The sequence below is a fragment of the Drosophila suzukii genome, unplaced genomic scaffold, assembly GCF_043229965.1.
Source record: "Drosophila suzukii unplaced genomic scaffold, CBGP_Dsuzu_IsoJpt1.0 scf_10, whole genome shotgun sequence".
NCBI lineage: Eukaryota > Metazoa > Arthropoda > Insecta > Diptera > Drosophilidae > Drosophila > Drosophila suzukii.
Window position 1 is genome coordinate 381,733 of NW_027255897.1, and position 22,562 is coordinate 404,294.

The 22,562-nt window shown below is 43.3% G+C and overlaps 1 protein-coding gene across 1 annotated transcript; it reads right to left on the bottom strand.

The window, feature by feature from the left end:
* LOC139354583 (uncharacterized) lies at positions 1 to 1,101 on the bottom strand. The gene has a single exon (XM_070998843.1). The coding sequence runs from the start codon at positions 1,099 to 1,101 to the stop codon at positions 1 to 3; it is 1,101 nt and encodes a 366-aa protein (XP_070854944.1).
* Between the last annotated feature and the right edge of the window lie 21,461 nt (positions 1,102 to 22,562).

The following is a 22,562-nucleotide window of genomic DNA, read 5'->3' on the forward strand; positions in this document are numbered from 1 at the left end:
CTAAGCACAGTCTTCGAGTTCGATGCCCAGTTGCGAATATAGTGTGGCGATTTCTATCACCTTTTTATTGTCGTTGCCGCTGTAGATAAAGTCGTCGACGTAATGGTAATTTTTCACGGCTTGTGTGGCGGCGCGATATTGCTGTTGGAACCTATCAGCGCTTCTGTCCCGTATGAAGCGTGCGATCCATGGTGCGCAGTTTATGCCAAATGTGAGCGCTTCCATCGTGTAGACGCTTGGATGGTGTAGCTCGTCATCTTGGTCGTAACAAAGGAAGCGCTGAACATGGGCATCTTCCGGCTTGACTCGAATTTGATGAAAAATCTCCGCGATGTCACCGATGATCGCCACCTTTCCGGCGCGAAGTGAGATCAGCAGATCCACCAAAGGTTTCAAGAGATCGGGACCGGCGTGTATGAAGTCGTTTAGGGATTGTCCCCCTTCCTGCGCTGCTGCATCCCAAACTAGACGAATCCTATTAGGTTTGTTCGGGCTTGTAATTATAAAGGTTGGTAGATACCATACCCTCGCGTGTTCCTCCAATATCTCGGCTGCATTTAGCTTACGGGCATATCTCTTTTGCACGACATTATCAATCTCCTTTTGGGTTTGAATCTTTAGTGCTGGTTCCTTGATGAATTTCTGTTGTAGGCACACCAGTCGTCTAATGGCGTTTGGGAAACTATCTGGTAGAGCTGCGTTCTCGCTCTTCCACAGCAGTCCAATTTCAAATCTGTCGTCCCTAAATTTGGCTGTCGAGTTCATGATGGCTAGGGCACGGGAGTCATCCTCAGAATATAGGTGGGCACGTCGAGGAGTCTCTACTGCGAAGGTTTGCTTAATGGCCTCGTGTAAGGCGGTATCGGCTTCGTAGCATCTGCACTCATGGATGTTAACGTGTCCCTCTACGTTAGTTCTTTTGCTCGGAGGTCGAGTCTTGGAAGCAATTGGCTGGCGCCACGCTCCCTCCCGGATTCTAAGAGGTACGGCTAAATTCCACTTATCCGCTCCAACGATTATAGTTGGTCGCACGTTGTCAAATGCCAATATGGCAATTGGTAGTCCTTTAAGGTACGGGAACTTCATGGCGAGCTCCTCCATATTGGCGGACTGCAGTGGTAAGTTTAGGCTTCTGACGCTCCGAACATCTCTCAATTTAAGTTTGGCTTCGTTCTGCGTGTTAATGACACGTAAAGTCGCTGTTTTAGAAGTTTCTTCGACACAGGTTGTATTGTCGGTCCATTTCAGGCAGAGTGGGTGTGGTACGCCTGTCACCGCCAGCTGCTGAAAGATGGTTTCTTCGATCAGCGTTACTGATGATCCTTCGTCTAGAAAGGCAAAGGTGTTAATTTGTTGAGTCTTATAATCGATTTTGATTGGTACGATACGGAAATTAGTTTAATCCGCATGTCTATGGGCGAGAATGCGACCGCTCTCAATCTCGGGTGCTGTTGGCTGGCGCGAATGTTCGGCGCGGTAGAGTTGTTCTGCGTGCTGTAGGGGATGGTGACGTTCGCGACAGTTGTTTATGTTGCATATCTTCCTTGAAGGCACTGGCTTCGGTGCTTGTTGAGGCAATTGAGGCACAAGTGATGGGTGCGGGACACGTCCCGTTTTTCTGCCGTGTTCATAGCGGGGAAGTTAGGGCAGGTTTGGATCTTGCGATCTCCGGCATCGCATATCACGCATTTCCCTCTAACACGGCGTGGTTCCTTACTCGCCGAATGGTAATTAAGGCGTTCGCTGCGCTCGAAGTAAAGTGGGGATGATACTTGACTAGGTGCTTCGGCAATTGTGTACATCAATTCACTGAATACTTTCACCACCGGCACAGCGGTTTCTTTTAGGTGCATGGCCCATTGCAATTTTAGGTGCGAAGGAAGCTTTTCCACTAGTTCCTGCACATGGAGTGGGTTGCTCATGTGGGCGACTGGCTCACAGGCTTCCATCGTTGAATATATTTTTCTTACGCAGAGGGCGTACTCGATCAGAGGTTCTAGTTTTTCCTATGGAGGCGGCATTTATCAAGCATTGTTTGAAGTACATGCTCTGGCCGACCGAAACACATTTGAAGTGTCTGTATGATTTCGGGGACCATCGCTGGTAATAGTAATTTACTTTGTACTAGTTCTCGGGTCCTACCTCTCAGGCTTGACTGTAGGCGCATGAGGTTAACCGCGTTGGTGTAGCCGGCGATCTTTGTGCTAGTTTGAAAACTGCTATAAAATAATGGCCAAGCCAATGCCATCGAAAGCTGGCAACTCCCTTGGGATCGCTTGACGAGCGGCAATCTGCGAAGGTGTTGGTATGCCAGCGGTCAGCATTATTTTGTTGGCTGCGTCTGGTCCCACTAATAAGAGCTTAACCGGGGCCGAACCCTGTGGGGCTAGGTTCGATAAACCGCATGGCGTTTGAGCGGGCTTTTCACCTACCGCTGAGATGCAACCCACTGCCATGCTAGTGGTCGTAGCCGTCGTCGACGCGGATTGTGTATTTTTGTTAATGTGTTCCGGAGAAGAAGCTTGATATGACGGGTTGTATGGAAGTTTCGCCAATCCGTTTCCTTGGGTCGGTGATGACGAGGCCTGGGGTTTATGGAATGACATCGGCATCGTTGGCACCACTTCTGTGATTTTTAAAGATTGTTGAGGCCAGCGCCACTCTGTTCCCGACTTTTACGTAGCACGTCCCAGTTCTAATAAAACTCGTAGGTTAACATATATCCAAATTATTATTCAATAAATAACTGCCGGCTGTATGGCGTTACATAAAAATAATCGTAGCAGACGGTGGCTAATGCTGTACTGAATAAGCGCGGGCGAAGCAAGTGCTCGCGTACCCGACAAGTGCTCTTAAGGCTTATTTTGAACGGTACAATTCCAACCACTCATCTGCTGATTGGAAAGTTATAGCGGGCTCGTTGGATCTGTCTATTGCAATAGATTTTGGCGGCGACAGGGTTCATAACTCTCGGCTACTATCCGAAAAAATTGAAAAAATCTATTATCATTATGATACCGAAGCACGGAATAGACCACACAATTCCGTCATCCTACAGACCAATTAGTTTATTATCGTGTCCGTCTAAGTTGTTCGAAAAATGCCTTCTAACTCGGAAAATTCCATATCTAGAAGCACAAAATGTTATCCCTGCTCATCAATTTGGCTTTCGTCAAAACCATGGAACAATCGAACAAGTTAACAGAATAAAATCAGAAATACGCACAGCCTTTGAGCATCGGGAATACTGCAGCGCAATATTTCTCGATGTATCTCAAGTCTTCGATCGAGAATGGCTAGATGGCCTCATGATCTAAATCAAAACACACTTGTCTGATTACACTGACAAGCTTCTTGAGCCGTATCTATATAGGATCGCCGGTGATGGTTCAAAGATAATCTCAACAATTAAGTTTAATGACTTTATTTAATTGATAGACAATAAGATATTCCGTTTTACATCTTCTTCCTCGGAAAAAACAGAAAGCAAAAGCGAGTACTCTATGCGACGATTCTTTTCGTGCGGTATCGAATATAATATTTTAACAGAGTTGCAAGCGATAATTTTACGTTAACAGATTTGAATATACCTTAATGTAAGTAAAGTAAAATAAGTTTAGGCAGAGCTGTTGTAGACATGACCACTCCTTGTCTTCTTTTCCTTTCCCACAATCGGCCATCCTGATTCATCATTCGGCTCGAATGATGGTTCTTCTGCTGAGTCTGACTGAGGATTCCATTTCTTCATATATTCAGCGACGGTTGATGTTTTCCCTGGACCTTCATGGTCACCAACTTTCTCCACGTCATATCGGCCATGGGGAAGAGTCCTGACTACTTTGTAAGGTCCAAAGAATTTTGGTTTTAACTTTAAGCCGGTCCCGTACTGTGTGCGCTTTATGGCGACGAGTTCGTTGATTTTGTAATTCAGCTCCTTCTTACGACCCTTGTTAAAGGACCAACGATTCTCTTGCTGAATTTTGGAGATGTTACTCTTCGCTTCCATACGAACGGTCTCTCTCTCTTGGTCCAATTCTTCGATAGCGGCGTCTTCAAGGAACGTGTTGAGCTCGGATAGTTTGTTGGTCCTCATTTCAACCCCTGTTAATATCCTGAAGGGTGATAGTTTCGTGCTTCTTGGGGGTGTGCTGTGCATTACTTGCTGCACAACCTCTAGATGTTTATACCAGCTGGACGATTTCTCTTGACAAAGCTTGGCCAACATTGGGATTACAATTTTATGGATTCGCTCCACCTGACCATTCCCTCGGGGAACTCCAGTGGCTATCATTAGATGCTGTATCCCGTTCTCGTCGCAGTATTGCCTAAATGTGTTTGCAACAAACGCTGCCCCTCTATCTGATATTATGCGCTTAGGGTTTCCAAACACTGCCGCTTGACGGGTAAGTCGATCGATAACTCCTTCAGCGGTTGTATTTTTTGTCGGGTGGAGCCAGACAAACTTAGAGAACGCATCGATCACGACGAGAATGTAGTTGTAGTTCTTGCTGGTCTGCTCTATTGGTCCTACATGATCAACATGATATGTTTCCAACGGCTTGTCATCTTTGTTAATGGGTGTTAAGAAACCTTCCTTTTTGCCTGCCTTGCCTTCAGAAATAATACATTCGACGCAACACTTGACCACTCTTATTACTTTTTTCGATAAGTTCGGTATGTAAAATGTCTTCTCGACAGCCTCTTGAGTTCTTTTTACTGAGAAATGTCCTTGCTTATGGGCCATACGAATGATTTCTTCCTCCATTAATGTCGGCACCACAATCAGTTCTTTGACAGGATCCTTGTACAATATGCCATGCTTAATAAAGAAGTCACCATATGTGCTGTTTTCGAGGGCGGCCATTACTGCCCGAACCCATTCATCCTGCGACTGTGCTTCCTGCAACTTGTGATGCAAAGTGTCTTCCAACATTAGACATGAAACACGACTTAAGGCGTCTACGTGACGCATTTTGCTGCCGCTTCGATGTTCGATGACATAGTCATAATCCTGGAGAAACAATGCCCACCGTGCCACTCTTAGAGGAACTTCTCCACGCTTTTTCATCGTTAAAGCAAATGCGTTGCAGTCGGTTATAATTTTAAACTTTATCCCAAGTAAATAGACACGCCATTTTTTTAAAGCTTCAACTATAGCCAACACTTCGAGCTCGTAAGAGTGGTATTTCTCTTCAGCTGGCTTCGTCTTTCGACTTAGGTATTGGATAGGGTGCAACTGTTGATCGTCCGGATCTTTTTGCAGAAGAACACCCCCGTAACCGTGCATAGAATCGTCAGTGTGTATCTCCGTTTGAGCTTTAGGATTATATAAACGTAACACCGGTGCAGATATCAATGCTACTTTTAGTTGCTCAAATGCTACAAGCTGTTCTTCGGCGAATCGGAAAGGAATTTCCTTACGAAGCAAGTCGGAAAGTGGTTTGGCTTTCAACGCGTAATCTGCAATGAATCGCCTAAAATAGGATGTTAGTCCAAGGAAACGCTGAAGACTCTTTCGGTCATGTGGAATTGAAAAGTTCTTGACTGCTTGAGTTTTGGCCTGTGACGGTCTTATGGTCTCTCCTTCGACAATGTACCCCAAAAAGTCTACCTTTCCCTTGAGAAACTGGCATTTGCTCCACTTAATTTTCAAGTTAAACTCCGAAGCTCGATTTAGGACACGCTCAAACTTTTGTATTCCTTCATTTACATTCTTAGAGGGAATAATGAGATCATCCATGTATGTTACGACTGTACCATCTTGCACCATATCTAGTAGAATCGCATAAATGTATCTTGAAAATACGGCTGGTGAGTTCGAAATTCCAAAAGGGACATATAAAAACTCGAATTGCCCTGCATGTGTCACGAAAGATGTATATTTTCTCGAATTTTGCTCAACTGGTACATGGAAAAATCTATTCGCTAAGTCAAGTGTTGTGAAGAGGCTGTTTCCTTGCAGTTTTTCAATGACATCGTCTATAAGTGGCATCGGAAAGTGATCCTTGGCAATCTTAGCGTTTAGTCGTCTATAATCGCAGCAAAGGCGCTTGCTGCCATCCTTTTTCGGTACCAAGACAACCGGCGAGGCATACTCAGACGAACTTGGTTGGACAATCTTCTCTTCTAACCATTTCTCTACCTGGTTGTCGATAATTGTCTTGTCTGCAGGTGAAATGCGCCGAGGGCGTTCATAGACTGGGTATTCGTCATTTAGCAATATCTTCATCTGAATGGGACTGTCCTTTTTCTTCTCTGGCTTGTAGTTGTTGATCAAATCTCTTACAGTTTTAGCAATTGGTCTCTCCAGGTGAGCGACGTCGATCTCGGGATCCTCACCTTCAGCAAAAAGACACATCTGGGGGTATTCCTGGAATATGTGTAACTCAGACTGGACTGCTTTCTCTCCGGCAAAAGATTCCAGGATGTTGTGGTTCCCTTTTTGTTGAAATGTTACCGAATTCTCTGAGAATATCAAGTCCACCAGCTTCAGGACGCTATTCCCGATGACTGCTGAGTACTTAATATCATTTCTGCTGGTAACGTGAAAGTTTAAGTCCAAACAAGCGTTGCCTACCACAACTGTGGTTGCGAAACTGAAAAGCGTATTTAGCTCGCTGTTACAAATACCCAATAAACAGTGTTTTTCGTTCGTAAGCTCGATATTTCCTAGCTTCTCAACTACGTCATCACGGATAAGGCAAAGATCACAGCCTGTATCGATCAAAGCGGAAAATCGAACGCCATTACAGGAAATTTCCTTGAATATACATTTGCCACTGCTACTGATATGGTTCGTCATGGAGTTGGCACTTTTTCCCTCCTTCTTTTCAGCGATCCTATTGCCTGGACAATTCGATGCCTTGTGACCAAGCTGTTCGCATCTGTAGCATTTAATGGGCTGTTTACACTCCCTGGCAAAATGCGAAGGATCACCGCACTTAAAACATTTTTTGGAATGCTGTTTGATCACATTAGGTTTCTTGTCTTCATTGGTGTAATGAGATTTAGCCGTATTAAGCAATTGAGAACGACTGCAGCGAATTTTCTCATATACCTTTATTTGCTCCTTCAGTTCCTGCAGAGCCCTGGCCTGGTATAAGTTGCTTTTGTTGGCTCTCGAGTCGGGTATCCCTTCGATGAAGTACTCTATAAGGCTGGGGTCGTCCAGATTGACAGGCTTTCCTATTTCCATGAGTGAATAGAGATACTCCTTGTAATCCTCATTTGGGCCTTTTCGCCGGTTTTTTAATGTTCGGTGGACTTCAATTGCCGATACCTCTGAGCCGAACTCAGCTTCTAAAGCTCGCTTGAGAGTTGACCAGTTGGAAATACCTGGCTGACTTCGAACAAATATTTTAGCTGCTCCCTTTAACAATTGCTTTGAATAGATAAACATTTGTAGACTATTCCATTGGACTGCTGCGGCATTATCTTCAAACTCTTGGATCCAGCTGTGAACAGACGGCTGGCTCGAACCATTAAACTGAGAAAGTGAGTCCTCAATGTCGCGCAGTGTAAATGAACTACGGCCTTCGTCTGATTTGGGTCTTGGGTTGTGCATTGAACTTGCATCCCCGTAGTCAGATTCCTCATCTTCGATGTCGTCAGCCGGTAAGTTGTAGTGGTCGAGAAGTCTGTCCTGCAATGTTTGCTTTCTACCACTTGTAGCTAAATTAAGCTGTGATAATTGCTCTTTTAGCTCGTTTACGTTAAGCGACAAAATTTCTTCCCTCCGCATTCTGTACTCGTTGTTACTCTCTGCTTACATATAGTAGAAATTTTCAATTATAACAAATTATTGTACTTAACTTAATGGTTAAATTTTGTGAAATATTATAGGTTATAGGTATAAAAATACAAAAAAAAATGATCCAGATCGCTCACTGTCCTCTTCTGCGAACAGCGCAGTTCTGGTACTTGCTGGTAGTCTCAAGTCTTCCTTCTTTGGCACGACACACCCTGTGGCCAAGGTGACGCTGCTTTTCAGGCTTTTTCACCCAATTTGCGCTTTCCCAAAGCAAGATTTTGACGCCTCCTCGCTCACTTGCAGAACCTTTGCGCAGGTTGCGCACCTTACTTTACCCCTCAGGTGTATACGATCTGCCAGTGAACTGCTTTCCCTCCTTCTAGAACAATGTTGTCCGCACTCTGATTTTAATGAATCTGTGTGGGGCACGTCCGCTTTTCTGCCGTTTTTCCAAGTAAATCCCACTTCTGACACCAAATTTGTAGGATCGCCGGTGATGGTTCAAAGATAATCTCAACAATTAAGTTTAATGACTTTATTTAATTGATAGACAATAAGATATTCCGTTTTACATCTTCTTCCTCGGAAAAAACAGAAAGCAAAAGCGAGTACTCTATGCGACGATTCTTTTCGTGCGGTATCGAATATAATATTTTAACAGAGTTGCAAGCGATAATTTTACGTTAACAGATTTGAATATACCTTAATGTAAGTAAAGTAAAATAAGTTTAGGCAGAGCTGTTGTAGACATGACCACTCCTTGTCTTCTTTTCCTTTCCCACATCTATACAACAGAACCTTCGCAGTAAGGTGCAACACAACAACATCCGACGACTACATTATCAAAGCAGGAGTCCCGCAAGGAAGCGCGCTAGGGCTTACTCTGTTGCTCCTATACACAGCGGATATTCCCACGAACTAGCAGCTAACAACATCTACGTTCGCTGAGGACACCGCAATTTTAAGTCGCTCGAGGTGTCCAGGCCGAGCCACAACAAAGCTAGCAAACCACCTCCTCGTAGCAGAGAGGTGGCTATCCGTTTGGCGGATTAAAATAGATGAACAAAAATGTAAACACGTACTCTCAACAGACAAACATGCCCTCCACTAATACGCATATTCCCAAAGTCAACGATGTAACGTATTTCGGCGTCCACCTTGACAGACGACTAACCTGGAGAAGACACATCGAACGCAAAAAAGTACATCTAAAACTAAAAGCCATTAGCTTCCACTGGATTCTTAACGCTCGTTCGCCCCTGCGTTTGGACTACAAGGCTTTGCTCTACAACTCCACTCTCAAGACCATCTGGACATATGGCTCCCAGCTATGGGGGAACGCCAGCAGCAGCAACATAGACATTATACAGCGCGTTCAATCAAAAATTCTGCAAACTATCACTGGGGTACCATGCTATATTCGCAACCAAAACATCCACAGGGACCTAAGCATTTTTACCGTAAACTTGACTTGGATTTCCAGCCGATCCCGTCTATAACGCAACGACCTGCAAAGCCATCCATAACTTTCGGGCCCCCTTTAGAACAATATCAGTCATATGACTGTTAGTTAGATTAATTAGTTTCAGATTTGATACACTTAATGTTAGTATACAAAGGGAGAAGATTCAATAAATAAATAGCAAAGCAATAAAAAAAAAAGAATTTATACATTCTGTTCAACATGACGTGCCAATCCTGCTTTCCAACGTTTGGAGATTTTCTCGGCATGGAAGAGAAAGCTCATTTTCGCTTCCTTCAAGACCACGGGCTTGTTTTGGACAAGCGGGACTGTCCAACCTGCTGTACCCCATGCTAAATTATGGAGGATGATGGAAAGAAAATGTGTGGCCGCTCACCGTGGGCCTCCATTTCTTCTTTACAGCCATGCCGGATATGTTTAGGCCGAAGAGCAAGTCATATGATGTATGTTAAATATGAAATCAAATAACAAACAAACACACCAAATTTTACTTGTTGCATTTATTTCTTCATTTGTACTTACAGGATGTTTTGATTTCATATTTAACATACTCGTACATCATAAAATTTCTCATATAGAATTCCTCTGATGTCGACTGTTGTTAATTAGGACACTCTTTGCCATATATTCAGATCTGCAACGTGGACTAGTTCTATGGTCTATAAAAAAAAACGAGCCTGGAACATTACCTCAATGGTGGTTCGGAAAAGTGTTTATTGAAATTATTTGAATAAATATAAAGATACAAATTTTTGGAGTGTTATTTAATGCATTAAAGTGGTGGGGGACCGTGGATGGCCATGATCCTTCATGGCCGTTACTGTAATCAGCATTGTGACATAAAGGTTAGGTTAGATTAGGTTCGGGCGGCTGTCGGACTATAGTCCGACACACTTAGACCTCTTTGGGTCCATTGTGATACCGCTTGATCTCATCTTTCCTTCTCTAGGGTTCCATATCTTATATGTTTCAACCTGTGTTAAGTTGATCAGCATGTCTCCACACGGAAGATTTCATAAGATTGATCTCCGATATTTCGCTAAGATCGTCGATGAAGGGGTTTCCTAAGTGTTTCAGTCTGAGTCTGCATAGGGCTGGGCAGAAGCAGAGAAGGTGTTCCACCGTTTTCTCTTCTTCTTCGCCCCTGCAGCTTGTACAGAAGTCATTTTTTATGGCCTTTAGCCTGGCGGCATGTGTGCCAACGAGCCAGTGGCCTTTAAGTGCTCGAACTAGCATGCCGTACTCTGTGCGGCTGAATTTGAGTAGCTCCGAGGTTTTTATTGTTTATCACAGGCCATGCCTGGTGAGAGATTCGACACTGTGGTGTGTTTTGCCAATGAGTGTTGGCTAGTTTGTTAAAATAGTTTTTGATATTTAGCTTTCTTTCCTGGGAGGAGAGGCATGATGGTGCCCTGGCTGGCTAATTCGTCCGCTATGCGGTTGCCTACGATATCCCGCTGACCAAGAACCAATATTAGGCTGATAGTAAACTGACTAGCCATTTCGTGGAGAGATCTGCGACAGTCTGCTATTGTACGGGTGTTGGTGCTTGTCGAGTAAATCGATTTAATAGCCGCTTGGCTGTCACTATATATATTTAGGTTTCCTCTTTGGAAGCTTATGTTCCCTAAACAGTTGAGAGCTTTCTTTATAGCGTGGACCTCCGCTTGGAAGACGCTACAGTGGTCCGGGAACCTGAATGACTTCCTGATATTTAATTGTTCGGAGAATACACCTCCGCCAACGTGTCCTTCTAATTTAAAGCCATCTGTATAGAAGCAGATTGCGTCCGTCGTGCCCGGAGTGCCGTGCTTCCATTCCTCTCTTTTTGGAATCAGGGCCTCAAAGGGCGTGTGACTGTATTCAAGAGATTTCCATAGGTCCGTTCTCTTCGGAATATGGCATGGCCATAAAATTGGGCTTTCCACTGCTTGGTATCCCCCAGTCGAATAGCTGCCGATTTGGCTCCTTCCATGCCTGCTAATCCAGGCCAGGGAGGTTCAAGATCGCATTCATCGCTTCATTCGGGAAAGTTCGAAGGGCTCCACTAATACACAAAGCCGCCATTCGCTGTACTTTGTTTAGGGGAGTCAAGATGCATTGTTTGTGTAGAGCAGTCCACCACAGAGCCACTCCATATAGTAGGATTGGCTTGACTACCTCTGTGTATATCCAGTTGACTAGTCTAGGGGACATGCCCCATCTTCGCCCAATTGCTTTTTTACAGGAGTAAAGTGCAATGTTCGCTTTCTTGTATCTCTCTTGGTTATTTAAGCCCCATGTGAGACGCTTATCTAATACTAACCCCAAGTATGTGGCGTGAACGCTAAAGGAGAGATTTCCGTTGTTTAGAATAGGTGGGTTGAGTTCTGTGATTTTGTATCGATTTGTAAATAGAACAAGTTCCGTTTTTGAGGGATTTACCCGAAGTCAGTTCCTTATCGTCCATTCCGATAGTATTTTTAGTTTAGCGGTCATAAGATCGCAGTGTTTGTGGATATTTTCCGTTAAAGATAATGGCGACGTCGTCTGCGTATGCCACAACCTTACAACCTTCTCCTTCCGGAATCGGCAGTAGTTTATTTACTGCAATATTCCACAGGAGGGGTGATAGCACACCACCTTGCGGGGTGCCTCTGTTCACTAGTCTAATCTGGGATGAGGTCCCTAGTGTGGCTGTGACCATTCTGCTTATCAGCAATTTATAGATCAACCCCACCTTTGGCGGCTCAACCCCAAGTTCTGTGAGAGATTCTGTTATAGATATGGGGAGCACTTTATTGAAGGCTCCCTCTATGTCGAGGAAGGCAATCAGTGTGTATTCTTTGATGCTGAGTGATTTCTCGATGCTGCTTATCACCAAGTGCAGCGCCGATTCGGTTGACTTACCTTTGGTATAAGCGTGTTGTGCCTCTGATATTTTTGTCGGGTCGATGTGGCCCTAGTGTGTAGGCTTTTCATTCTTTCAAAGCAGGAACGATGTCAGGCTTATTGGCTTTAAGTCCTTTGCTGTGGTGTGGGTGGCCTTTCCTGCCTTGGGAATAAAAACAACCTTCGTTTCTTGCCATGCGGTGAGTAGTTCTCCTACCACTAGGATGGAGTGGAAGATTTTTTTCAGCCAGTTTATAGCTAGTTTTCCTGCTTGTTGGATGTGTGCCGGTGCTATCCCGTCCGGTCCCGGCGATTTGTATGGCTTGAAACTCTGAATGGACCATTTCATGTTGCGGTCTGATAGGTGGAGATCTAATTTGATTCCTTCTCCATCACTTCCTACTGGAGGATGGCTTGTTTGTGGGCTCCCTGTGAAGTGAGGGTCTAGGAGCAGGTCCAAGGACTCTTTACTGGAGTCTGGCCATGATCCATTTTCCTTCTGAAGATAGCTCAAGGCGCGTCTTTCTTAGAGAGTATTTTCCTGAGCCTTGCGGCATCAGTCGTTCCTTCTATATCAGAACAGAAAGTCTGCATTTTTTTCGCTCTTCTAATGGACTTTTTGCAAGAGGCTAGTTCATGCTTGTAGTTCTGCCAGGCCTCTACAGTTCACCAGGGGGGTTTTTTTCCTCGTCCTTGGTTTCCTTGTAGGGCATGCAACTTTAAAGGCGGTGCTGCATGCTTCTGTGAATTTATCTATTTTAAATTATCTTTTGATATTCTTCAGAACTTATTTGTACCTGGGGTTAGCGAAACTGACCGGCAAGGGCGAATCAAGGGAATATGAATCTATGGTCTGAAAAAGGGTGCTCGTCTGGGAGCTTGACTGCGACTACGAGTGAGTCTGATACCAATGTTAGATCTATGATCGTTTGGCAAGTTTTGGTTATGAAGGTAGGGACATTGCCCCTATTGCATAAGAACAGGTTTGAATTTAGAATAAAATCAAATAGATTTTCATTCGTGGGGAGGTGCGGGTTGCATTTCTGCAACAAGTCCTCCAGCGCCTTGATCGCCGCTGGGAGCCAAGTCCGAGCTCGGGGCTTACTAGACCTCACAAAACTGGCTCGTCGCCTGCTTGTATAGGTCAGCAGACCGCTGACTATCACAGGCCACCACTGTGACACTGCCCTGGTACCAGCCAGCGTCCATACAGCAGGGCGATGAACCTGGCTTTTCTCGCACCATGCGCAGGCATATGAGGGAAAGCTGGACTCCACTGCCTTCCACTTATTTCTGGGAATCCTGCCCTCCGGGTTGCCCCTGTCGATAAGACCGGGTAAGACTCGGTCCTTGGTGATCTCGGCGAAAGAGACCGATGGCTGGATCTTGGATCTCTTCGCCGATGGTCCGGGTAGATCTAGGGGTCGTTGCCTTTTCGCTTGAGCCCCTTCTTGGGTGGACCTATCCTGCCCGTAGTTAGGAAGCACCTTCCTTGTCCATTCTATCTTTTTTTTAGCCTTTCAAGCGAAAGTGTGGCAATGTTGCTCCTAGCATGAGAGCGCTGAGTCTGGGCGGCAGTCCGCTTTTCCGCGTATGTGTATTTATTTGCGCCAGCGGGTGGACCGAGCCCCTTGACTATCCCTACCGCTGTTTAAGGCGCAGAAGCGCCCGTGGCGAAGGCATTTGCGGCTGGCTTTTAGCCACCCGTCATCCCCAGTTTGGGATGCGGCCCTTTTGTGACCGTTCTGGTGCGGATGTTGGAACCAATGTTCAGCGTTTCCGTAAGTTTTTTGAGAGTTCGCGTCTCTGTCTTTTGTTTTTGAATTGTCTTTGTTGCTTCCACACTAGGTCCCTCGAGTTGCGGAGAAGGGGAAAGGTCCGCCCGGGAAGAGATCCGCGATGCCCGGGTATGGCGATAGTTAGAACAGGGGGTCGCCATATTCCTGAGCACACCGTTTGAGACTGGGTAAGTTTGACTGACGGTATTACACCGTAGTTCGCCCCGGAGTGAGATGTTGGTTTGTGAGGGGAGATGGGTAGGTGATGTTGGGTGTGGGTTTGTGTAATGCAACTATATAGATGCGGCAGAACAATTTGCATCGTTGGTTGCTTCATAGCAGGATACCCGCTGGTGGTCCGGGACTGTTTATTTACTGGGGTTTCCATCCACGATTCCGTGTTTGACTTCCCCATCCAGCTTATTCACAGTTGGCCTCAAGAGTCGTCCGCCATCCGCAACCTGCGACCCGCTCGGTTGCCCCAGCTAGTCGGATTTGGAACCATCTCAACCAAGTTCCTCAGCCGAGTTATGACATCAATCGTGTGTCTTTTAGACCGCACTCCACGTATAACATGATAATATGGATATAATTTTTCATTAGACAAAAAAAAAAATTTTTTATGAAATGAAAAAAATTTTATTTTTATAGGAACTCATTTGAAACCCTAATTAGGTTTATAGGAACTCATTTAAAAATTGAATTAATCTTATAACTACCTATTAAAATATAATTACTTTGGTTGAAAATATGAGAAAAGCACCCTTGTTTATTATAGCAAAGCCGCGAACTTTGAAATTCATGTCCGACCGCCAAGTTCTTTTTGCACGTAATTCTTAAGAAATCGCGGTCCATCGAGGATAATTTTTTCGCGAATTTCGGGGGTGAGTCCCCTAATCTAGAGCATTACCGTCATCTTTTCCATCTTGGCAGCATCTTCCCGACGCATGCCAAAATAGGCCTTGAAGATGTGTGATTCGGATAGGGAACTGGGCTGTTGTGCTGGTGCTGTAGGTGTCGCACAGCATCCTAGCAATGGCTGGTAATAGCGTAATTTTGTCCATATAAATGCACACATATAATTATGTTAATATAAAATATTACAACCCGAGAAACTTACCTATGAATAAAATTCCTCGGGTAATTCATCCGTCAGCGCGCTCCCCATCTCCGCATTAGCTGTCAAGTTGCTAATGGTGGTGGAGTTCAGCGATTCCCCAACGAAGAGCTTGTCGGAGACTGCATTACTGATAGCTCTGCTAAAAATATACATTGATAAGTACAACGTAAACAAATTCTTTTGGCCAGAGGATACGTCTGCAAGAAGGCCTAATAGAGCAGAAATTCTCGGCATGCTCCGTCCTAATGGGCTTCTCCTGTTGACCTCCATTGATTGGATTAGGATTACTTTTCCATCTATACCGAACTCCTGCAGTCGTTTTCGGTATGGTTTTTAGTGTTTTTCCCCCATTTATTTAATTTTCGACGCTTCTTTATGAACACAGGGTAAGATTAAATTGTTTTTTCGGCGGTGGCTAACGACCAATCATCGGAAAATATGCCTAGAACTCAGATCAACTAAGAGTTTCACTAGTCGAAAAATCGTATTCCTTGTAGTGTGAATTAGGTTTTCAAAGTTCATCCGCAATGCATGTAAAATGGTCTCACTGTCAAGAAGGTTTTGTTGGAGCAACTTTAAAAGTTAAATTAATTTATTAAATTTAGCTAAAAACAAGAAAGGAAGTTAACTTCGGCAAGCCGAAGATTGTATACCCTTGCAGTTATAATTATTAAATTTAAAAATTAAAAAAATTAAATTGCCAATAGTATAATATAATATGTCTAAAATCACCGAAGCTAATTTGTTTCTTATTATTTTCCCACCAATTTTTCGATCGTTCCTATGGCAGCTAAATGATATAGTCGTCCGATTTTGATAAAATTATTATCCCACCAATTTTCCCATCGTTCCTATGGCAGCTATATCACATAGTCGTCCGATTTTGACAATATTGAATTCGAAACTCAGAACTAATTAAAAAATGTTATTTCCAAGCGTAGAAGGTTATATGATAAAAACACCGAAGCTATAATTTGTTTCATATTATTTTCCCACCAATTTTCCGATCGTTCCTATGGCAGCTAAATGACATAGTCGTCCGATTTTAATAATTTTTAAGTCGATACTCAAAACGAATTAAAAAATGTTATTTCCAAGCTTAGGAGGTTATATGTTAGGATATAATTTTTAAAAATTTTTTTTCCGATTATTCCTATGGGAGCTATAAGATATAGTTGTCCGATCCGGCTGGTTCCGACTCATAGTGCCTGCAAAAGAAATAAGACTTTTGGGAAAGTTTCAGCCCGATAGCTTTAAAAATGAGAGTATAGTTTGCGTAGAATCGGACGGACATACGGACAGACGGACATGGCTAGATCGACTCGTCTAGTCATGCTGATCAAGAATATATACACTTTATGGGGTCGGAAACGTCTCCTTCGCTACGTTGCAAACTTCTGACTGAAATCATTATACCCTCTGCAACGGTATAATAAATGGAATGTTTATTGGATGTGTTTATTTATGTAAATAAGTAGTTAAGAGCTTCCTTCTAGTCTCGCGGATGCTTCGCCATATTCTTCCCGCCATCTGCAGCCCATTTCCAATTCCAAATATACAAACATTGGCCTTGAGGAGAAAATTGGAGCAGAAATGGAAACGGGGTTGTTCCGCTGATGCTGCAGAAAGTCGCCCAGCATCCTGGCAAGGGCTCCTCCAGCTGTCCCTTAGCGGGTGGACCTTTTTCTCCTCCCTACAGAGGAGAAAATTTTTATGCTAGTACAGGTACAGGTTTCTTGACGACAATGACGACGATGTCACGACTTATTATGGACCTAGTTGGTCCTGCGTGATAATTTGGGTTTTTCCCAGGCTAGCTCACTTTCCAGGGCCGTGGTTCCCCGAACCCTGCCCGATCACACACTTACATAATTCAACGTCAGACTTACACAAGTGTTAAACCGACGTTTAACAGCCCTATCACATGAACCGTAACTTACAAGCTCAAATTCAAACACTCAATTAATAATAAATAAATAAATAAATAAATAAATAAATAATTTGGCTACAGATATTTGCCATGGTCTGGACCATCCTACTGGACTGGAGGTCCCACCCACCTTTACATGGCCCCTTCTCCCACCCAACTCTATCTACTTCATGTTTATTGTATTGTTCTAATAAAAATTCATTAAAGCTGATAACATTTAAAACATTGAATTCTTAAGGATCACGTTTTGTTTTAAATTAATAGCTGCTTTGAAGATGTGTGTGTAATTTTTCTTTGAATTGCGTGGCAGATTTAATTGTTTTTAGTGGATGTGGTTTTTTGTTCCAAGAACGTGCAGCACAGATAAAAGAAGTGTATCTCAGCATAGGAGTGAGTTACTATTTGACAAATTAGATTGTTCTGTTGGAAGCGCTGAATTTTAGTTTGCTAAAAAGATATTTTGGCTCGACAGTTGCTATTACTTTGCGCAATATTACTAGTGTTTTGTACTCGATCCAGACATTTAGCAGCATATCAAAACTTAAAAGTTGCATCAGAGATTCGATCTGTGCCCTTGCGATTAAATACATATCTCGCTACATTGTTGAAGGCTACAAGGAGTTTATGCTGGCTAGTAGTAATGGTGTCAGCTTAGTTTTCGCAATGAGCTTTTTTAAATTTATTGGTAAAAAGGTATTCGAGTCGTAAAGTTGTCTAAGTATCCCATACATTTTCCCAATTCTACAATTCACGTGATTACTTTAGGATAGAGTGGAATTTATTGTAAACCCTAAGTTGCTCGCTCGGTCTACATATTTTAGTGCCCGACCATTCAAGCAATGTTTTTCCAGATGATCTGTGTTAAAATATTGGTTCTGTATTAGTATGCATTTTAATTTGAGGGTGTTGAGGATAATCTATTTTGATCTGCCCATTTGTAAACCATGTCTAATATTTATTGTTGAACGTTGATGCACTAAGAGCACTAAGAGCACTTTTTATTTCGGGCAAATACTGTTCGCGAGGAAGGTACATAGAACAAATAAAGACATGACCAAAGATAGATCAACAAGACTAAAGCAAATGAGGTAAGATTTTAGTTTTTAATGCAGGGATAGAAGTCGAGGAACAAATTAAATGATATAGGTTGTGGCAAGTTGATAGGGAACTAGTTTCGCATTGGTCTAACAGGAACATTGAAACTTAGGCGGCTTACCAAATCTACAGAATCAATATCGCCTCTGATAAGATTATTCATAAAAATAGTACCAAGCATAGTTCTACGGTTTACTAGACTAGGCAAATTAATTAAAAGCAATCAACTCGAGTAAGAAGGCAACCTGACGTTCTAATCCCAGTTCAAACCACGTAAGGCAAAAAGAAGAAGTTGTTTCTGTACAGACTCTATATGGTCAATGTGCACTTGATACTGAGGACTCCAAACGATAGAACAGTATTCTAAATTAGGACGGACAAGGGAGGTAAATAATAATTTGGTAGTGTATGGATCATCAAATTCTTTAGACCAACGCTTTATAAACCCAAGAACACTCATAGCTTTGTTTACAGTAGAGGTTATGTGGGAGTCAAACTTAAGTTTAGGATCTAGGACCTAAATCGTTTACTGAGTATATTCGGTCCAGGGACATGTTCTGAAGAGAGTAACTCATGAACGTTGGCGTACCCCTATAATAAGTCATAACGTTTCATTTAAAATAGTTTAAATTCAAAAGGTTGTGCTGACACCGTTCCTGGAATCTATTAATTTCTGACTGCAAACAGAAACCAGACTCAATATCATAATATGAAAAACAAAGCTTAACATCATCAGCATACATTAGTACACGAGAGTGAGTTACGATAGAGGGAAGATCATTTATAAACAGAGTAAACAGCAAAGGGCCTAAATGACTGCCCTGAGGCACTCCAGATGTCACGCGTTTTTGAATAAAACCCTCTGAGATCTACCATTCAAATCACTTGAAATCCAAGTTAACAGATTATTCGGAAACCCGAGGGTATCTAATTTGAATAAAAGAAGAGAGTGGTGAACAGAGTCAAAGGCTTTACTAATATCTGTATATAACGTCTGTTTTTTGTTAAATCCATGTATTACAAAAGATGTCAATTCGAACAGGTTAGTGGTGGTCGATCTTCGCTTCACAAAACCATGTTTACACGGTGATATCAAAGAGGAGCACAAATGTAGCAAATGAGAATTGCAGACAATTTGGAGATTCACTCTATAGTTCTGAACATTTACCTTCGCACCCTTTTTGTGGAAAATTAAAAGAATCTTTCCAGATAGTAGAAAAATCAGATGATGAGATAGACAAATGAAAATGTTTAAGAATGGGCTTACAAATAGTTCGGGACCATCCGGGAAAGAGCAAGGGACAGGCGGCGGTGTGTCGAAAGGAGTGATCCTGGAGAGCGCATCTTCTGTTCACCCTAGTCTGAGAACGGTGACGCTTCCCTAAGCCCGTACGGCTGATCCCCCTCGCGATTCCGAGTCGTCACCAGCAGTCAACAAGTCAACGCGTCAGGGGCGAGCAGCGAGCGAGCATCTTCAGGCAGCTGCGAGGATCAGGTAGCTACAGGACTGGAGCACCGAGTCATCAAGGCGAGACGTCGTCGAGATAACTGTCGGAAGTACCGAAGGTCACGAGTGACGAGTCAAGGCCAACCAAGCTATCAAAACATTCGTAATAATATACCCGCAATAAACCCACTACGCACCCGTAAATTCTGTGCTTTCTCACTGAGCTACTGGACGGTCACGTTTATATAAATTTGGTGGTACGATATACTACTGAGCTAGTCTCACAAATCTCGTAGCGAGCAGACCACAAAAATCAGTTCGTTACAGTACCTTGCGCAACGTAACCGTACGTATTTTTATGGGCAGGTTGAGATCGTCGTTCCAAGAATTAAGAGTGCAGTCAAATTGGGAATATGTAAATGATTTTCTTACGGACGCATGCCTGTTCTGTGACGGCCATAAAAAGAGCGCAGAAGAAATTGCATCAACAGAGAGAGGCGATGAAGAGCACAGTGAAGAGGGTATCCGACTACTCATAAAAGAGAGCGCTATCCCAAAAGACGCGCTGAGTTCATTAGTATCAGAATCCGATGATAGCAGCATCCTATGTTGGTTTAACTCCAGCGGCGAATATGTAGAGAACATATTTTCAATAAGCGGGTTCCAACTTAATGAAGAGTATGAATCCAGCCGATGTTCTAGGTACTTCGGGAGAAAGGCGCAAGATGATGAGAGCGCAACTCCGAGGAGCGCGCCGATATTAGTGCCAGGCGCGCAAAGCGGACAACAAAAGCTCCGGCTGATGTTGTTGATGAAGCGTCAGGAGAGCAACGGAAGATGATGAGAGCCCAACTCCGAGGAGCGCGCCGATATTAGACCCAGGCGGACAGCGAATGTCGCGCAAAGCGGACAACAAAAGCTCCGGCTGATGTTGTTGATGTAGCGTTAGGAGAGAGACAGAAGATGATGAGGGCGCAGTTAGAAAGGCAAGCAGCTGCCGATGTTGTTGCGAAAGCCACTCCGACAAATGAGGAAAGGCTTGCAGAAGATGTCCCGCAAAAGTATCGACGCCAGTGGCGTCGAACACGAGAGGTTTTTTGATGGATGACTTGATGTTGAAGTTTGTCCAGCCTCCGGCAAATTAGATAAAATTCCATCCCCTACCACAATGGCCTGTTCTCTATGAATAAATTTTTTAACCTCAACTGAGTTCGCCCAGAAATCGTTTTTGAAGACAAAATCGTAAAGGTGATCGAGGATAAATTCTGAGTCAATACATCATCTTTAGGGAGGAACGCCTCCAAGAATTTATTATGAAGGCCCTGATATAAGCGCTCCAGGGCTTTCAATTTGTAATCAAATTCGTCAATTTTAGAATGCGAATCATTCGTAACCACACAGCTATCACATTGCCACAGTATGTTTGGATTTAATAAAAGTTTGAGCATAAAGAAGAACAGCGAATGTAATATCGGTATTGCACTCGGGACAGCGGGGAAGTAACATAGCGAGAATTTTAAGCACGTCTGAACGCAAAGAAAGCTAGATTACGACAGATCCAATTTCCGCAGACGTTCGTAAGCTCGTAAAAAAATATGACGAATAGCCTGTACTACGGTGTATTGCAGAACGAAGCGCACCATTGACTTCGATTAGATTTGTATACCAGTTTGAGTGATCGACTCTTATATACGCTCCAATGGCTGCTAGAACTAAGCGATTTAATCTTTCGCTTGCGTTTGCTTGCGGGGAGTAAATTGCGGTGCACCTATGGGAAACGCCGAATCTAGTCAAAAAGGCTTGGAACAGGCTAGAACGAAACTGCGAACCATTATCAGATTACTTCGGGAACTCCGAAGGTAAAAATAACCTGGTTTTGCAAAAAGTCACAAATCTTATTGGAGGTGAACTTTTTTAAGGGATGGAGAAATTGGAACTTCGTATTATGGTCTACAATTAATAAAAAGCCTATGTTACCGGCTTTAGATCTAAAATATGGGATTCTGAAAAGGTCTCTGGGATTCCATTGACTATCCCATTGGCGGTCGAAGAACTGTATTGGAACTTTTGGTAGCGAGACACACAGAGCACTTTCTAACATAATCCCTAACCCTGCGTGGCCAAAATAGGTAACGCCTTAGTTTCTGTACAAGCTTTCCCATGCCGCAATGGGCAGCATCTGGTGCGTCATGAGCTCGGTATATAATTTGTGGTACCAAGTCATTGGGAATCCATAGCTTCCAGGATTCTTGCTTTGAGTCTCCTGTTGCGATTTCAGTTCTCTTGTAAACAATTTTGTCCACTACCTTGAGATCGGGTAGTCGTTCTTGATTATTCCGTATGTTTTCTATAAGATCGGTGTATTGAAAGGATACTAATTCCTTTGCAGTTAAATCTACTATCGGAAAACGAAAACCCTTAACATTTTATAGACCATCTGGCAAGACGACCAGATTGATCTTTTTGCTGCATGAGCCATTTCAGAGAGGAGTGGTCTGTGATAACGCCGAACTTTTGACCTTCTATGTAGGCACGGAATTTCTTTATTTCTGTTATCAACGCCATACACTCCAACTCTGTAACGGAGTAGCTCTTAACTCTTCAAACGAGGCTTTAGCGGCCTTGTTCCATTCTAGAGGTTTAATTTTATTTTACAGTTCGGTCACACCAACACCATATGAGAGTCAAAGTCATCCGATAGGACCAAAAGGTCATCCAATTAGACAAAGACTGTGCGTAAGTGAGCGGGTATTACCTGATTCATCAATCTACAAAGGGTTTGGGCCGCGTTACATAATAACAACGGCATGACCTTATATTGATATAATGGTCGATTTGGAATAGTAAACGGTGTGTATTGCCACCAAACGCATAGAAATTTCCAGGCATCAGCAGCGGCAGTACAGCGCGTCAGGGAACTTTTCTAAATCTCGCACAAATTACCACGGCTTCACAGATTCTTAATTTTGGTAATCGCCATGATCGTAAAGCTCTCCGGTAAGGCAGAATAAAAAGAGTCGGCCAGACTAACCGTCGGCTTATATGTTTGGGTTTTTCCTCTTGGCACAATGATTTTAACTGGTTCGGT

Excerpts from the sequence above, each read along its gene's own strand:
- LOC139354583 (XM_070998843.1), bottom strand. The coding sequence starts at position 1,101 with ATGGAGGAGCTCGCCATGAAGTTCCCGTACCTTAAAGGACTACCAATT.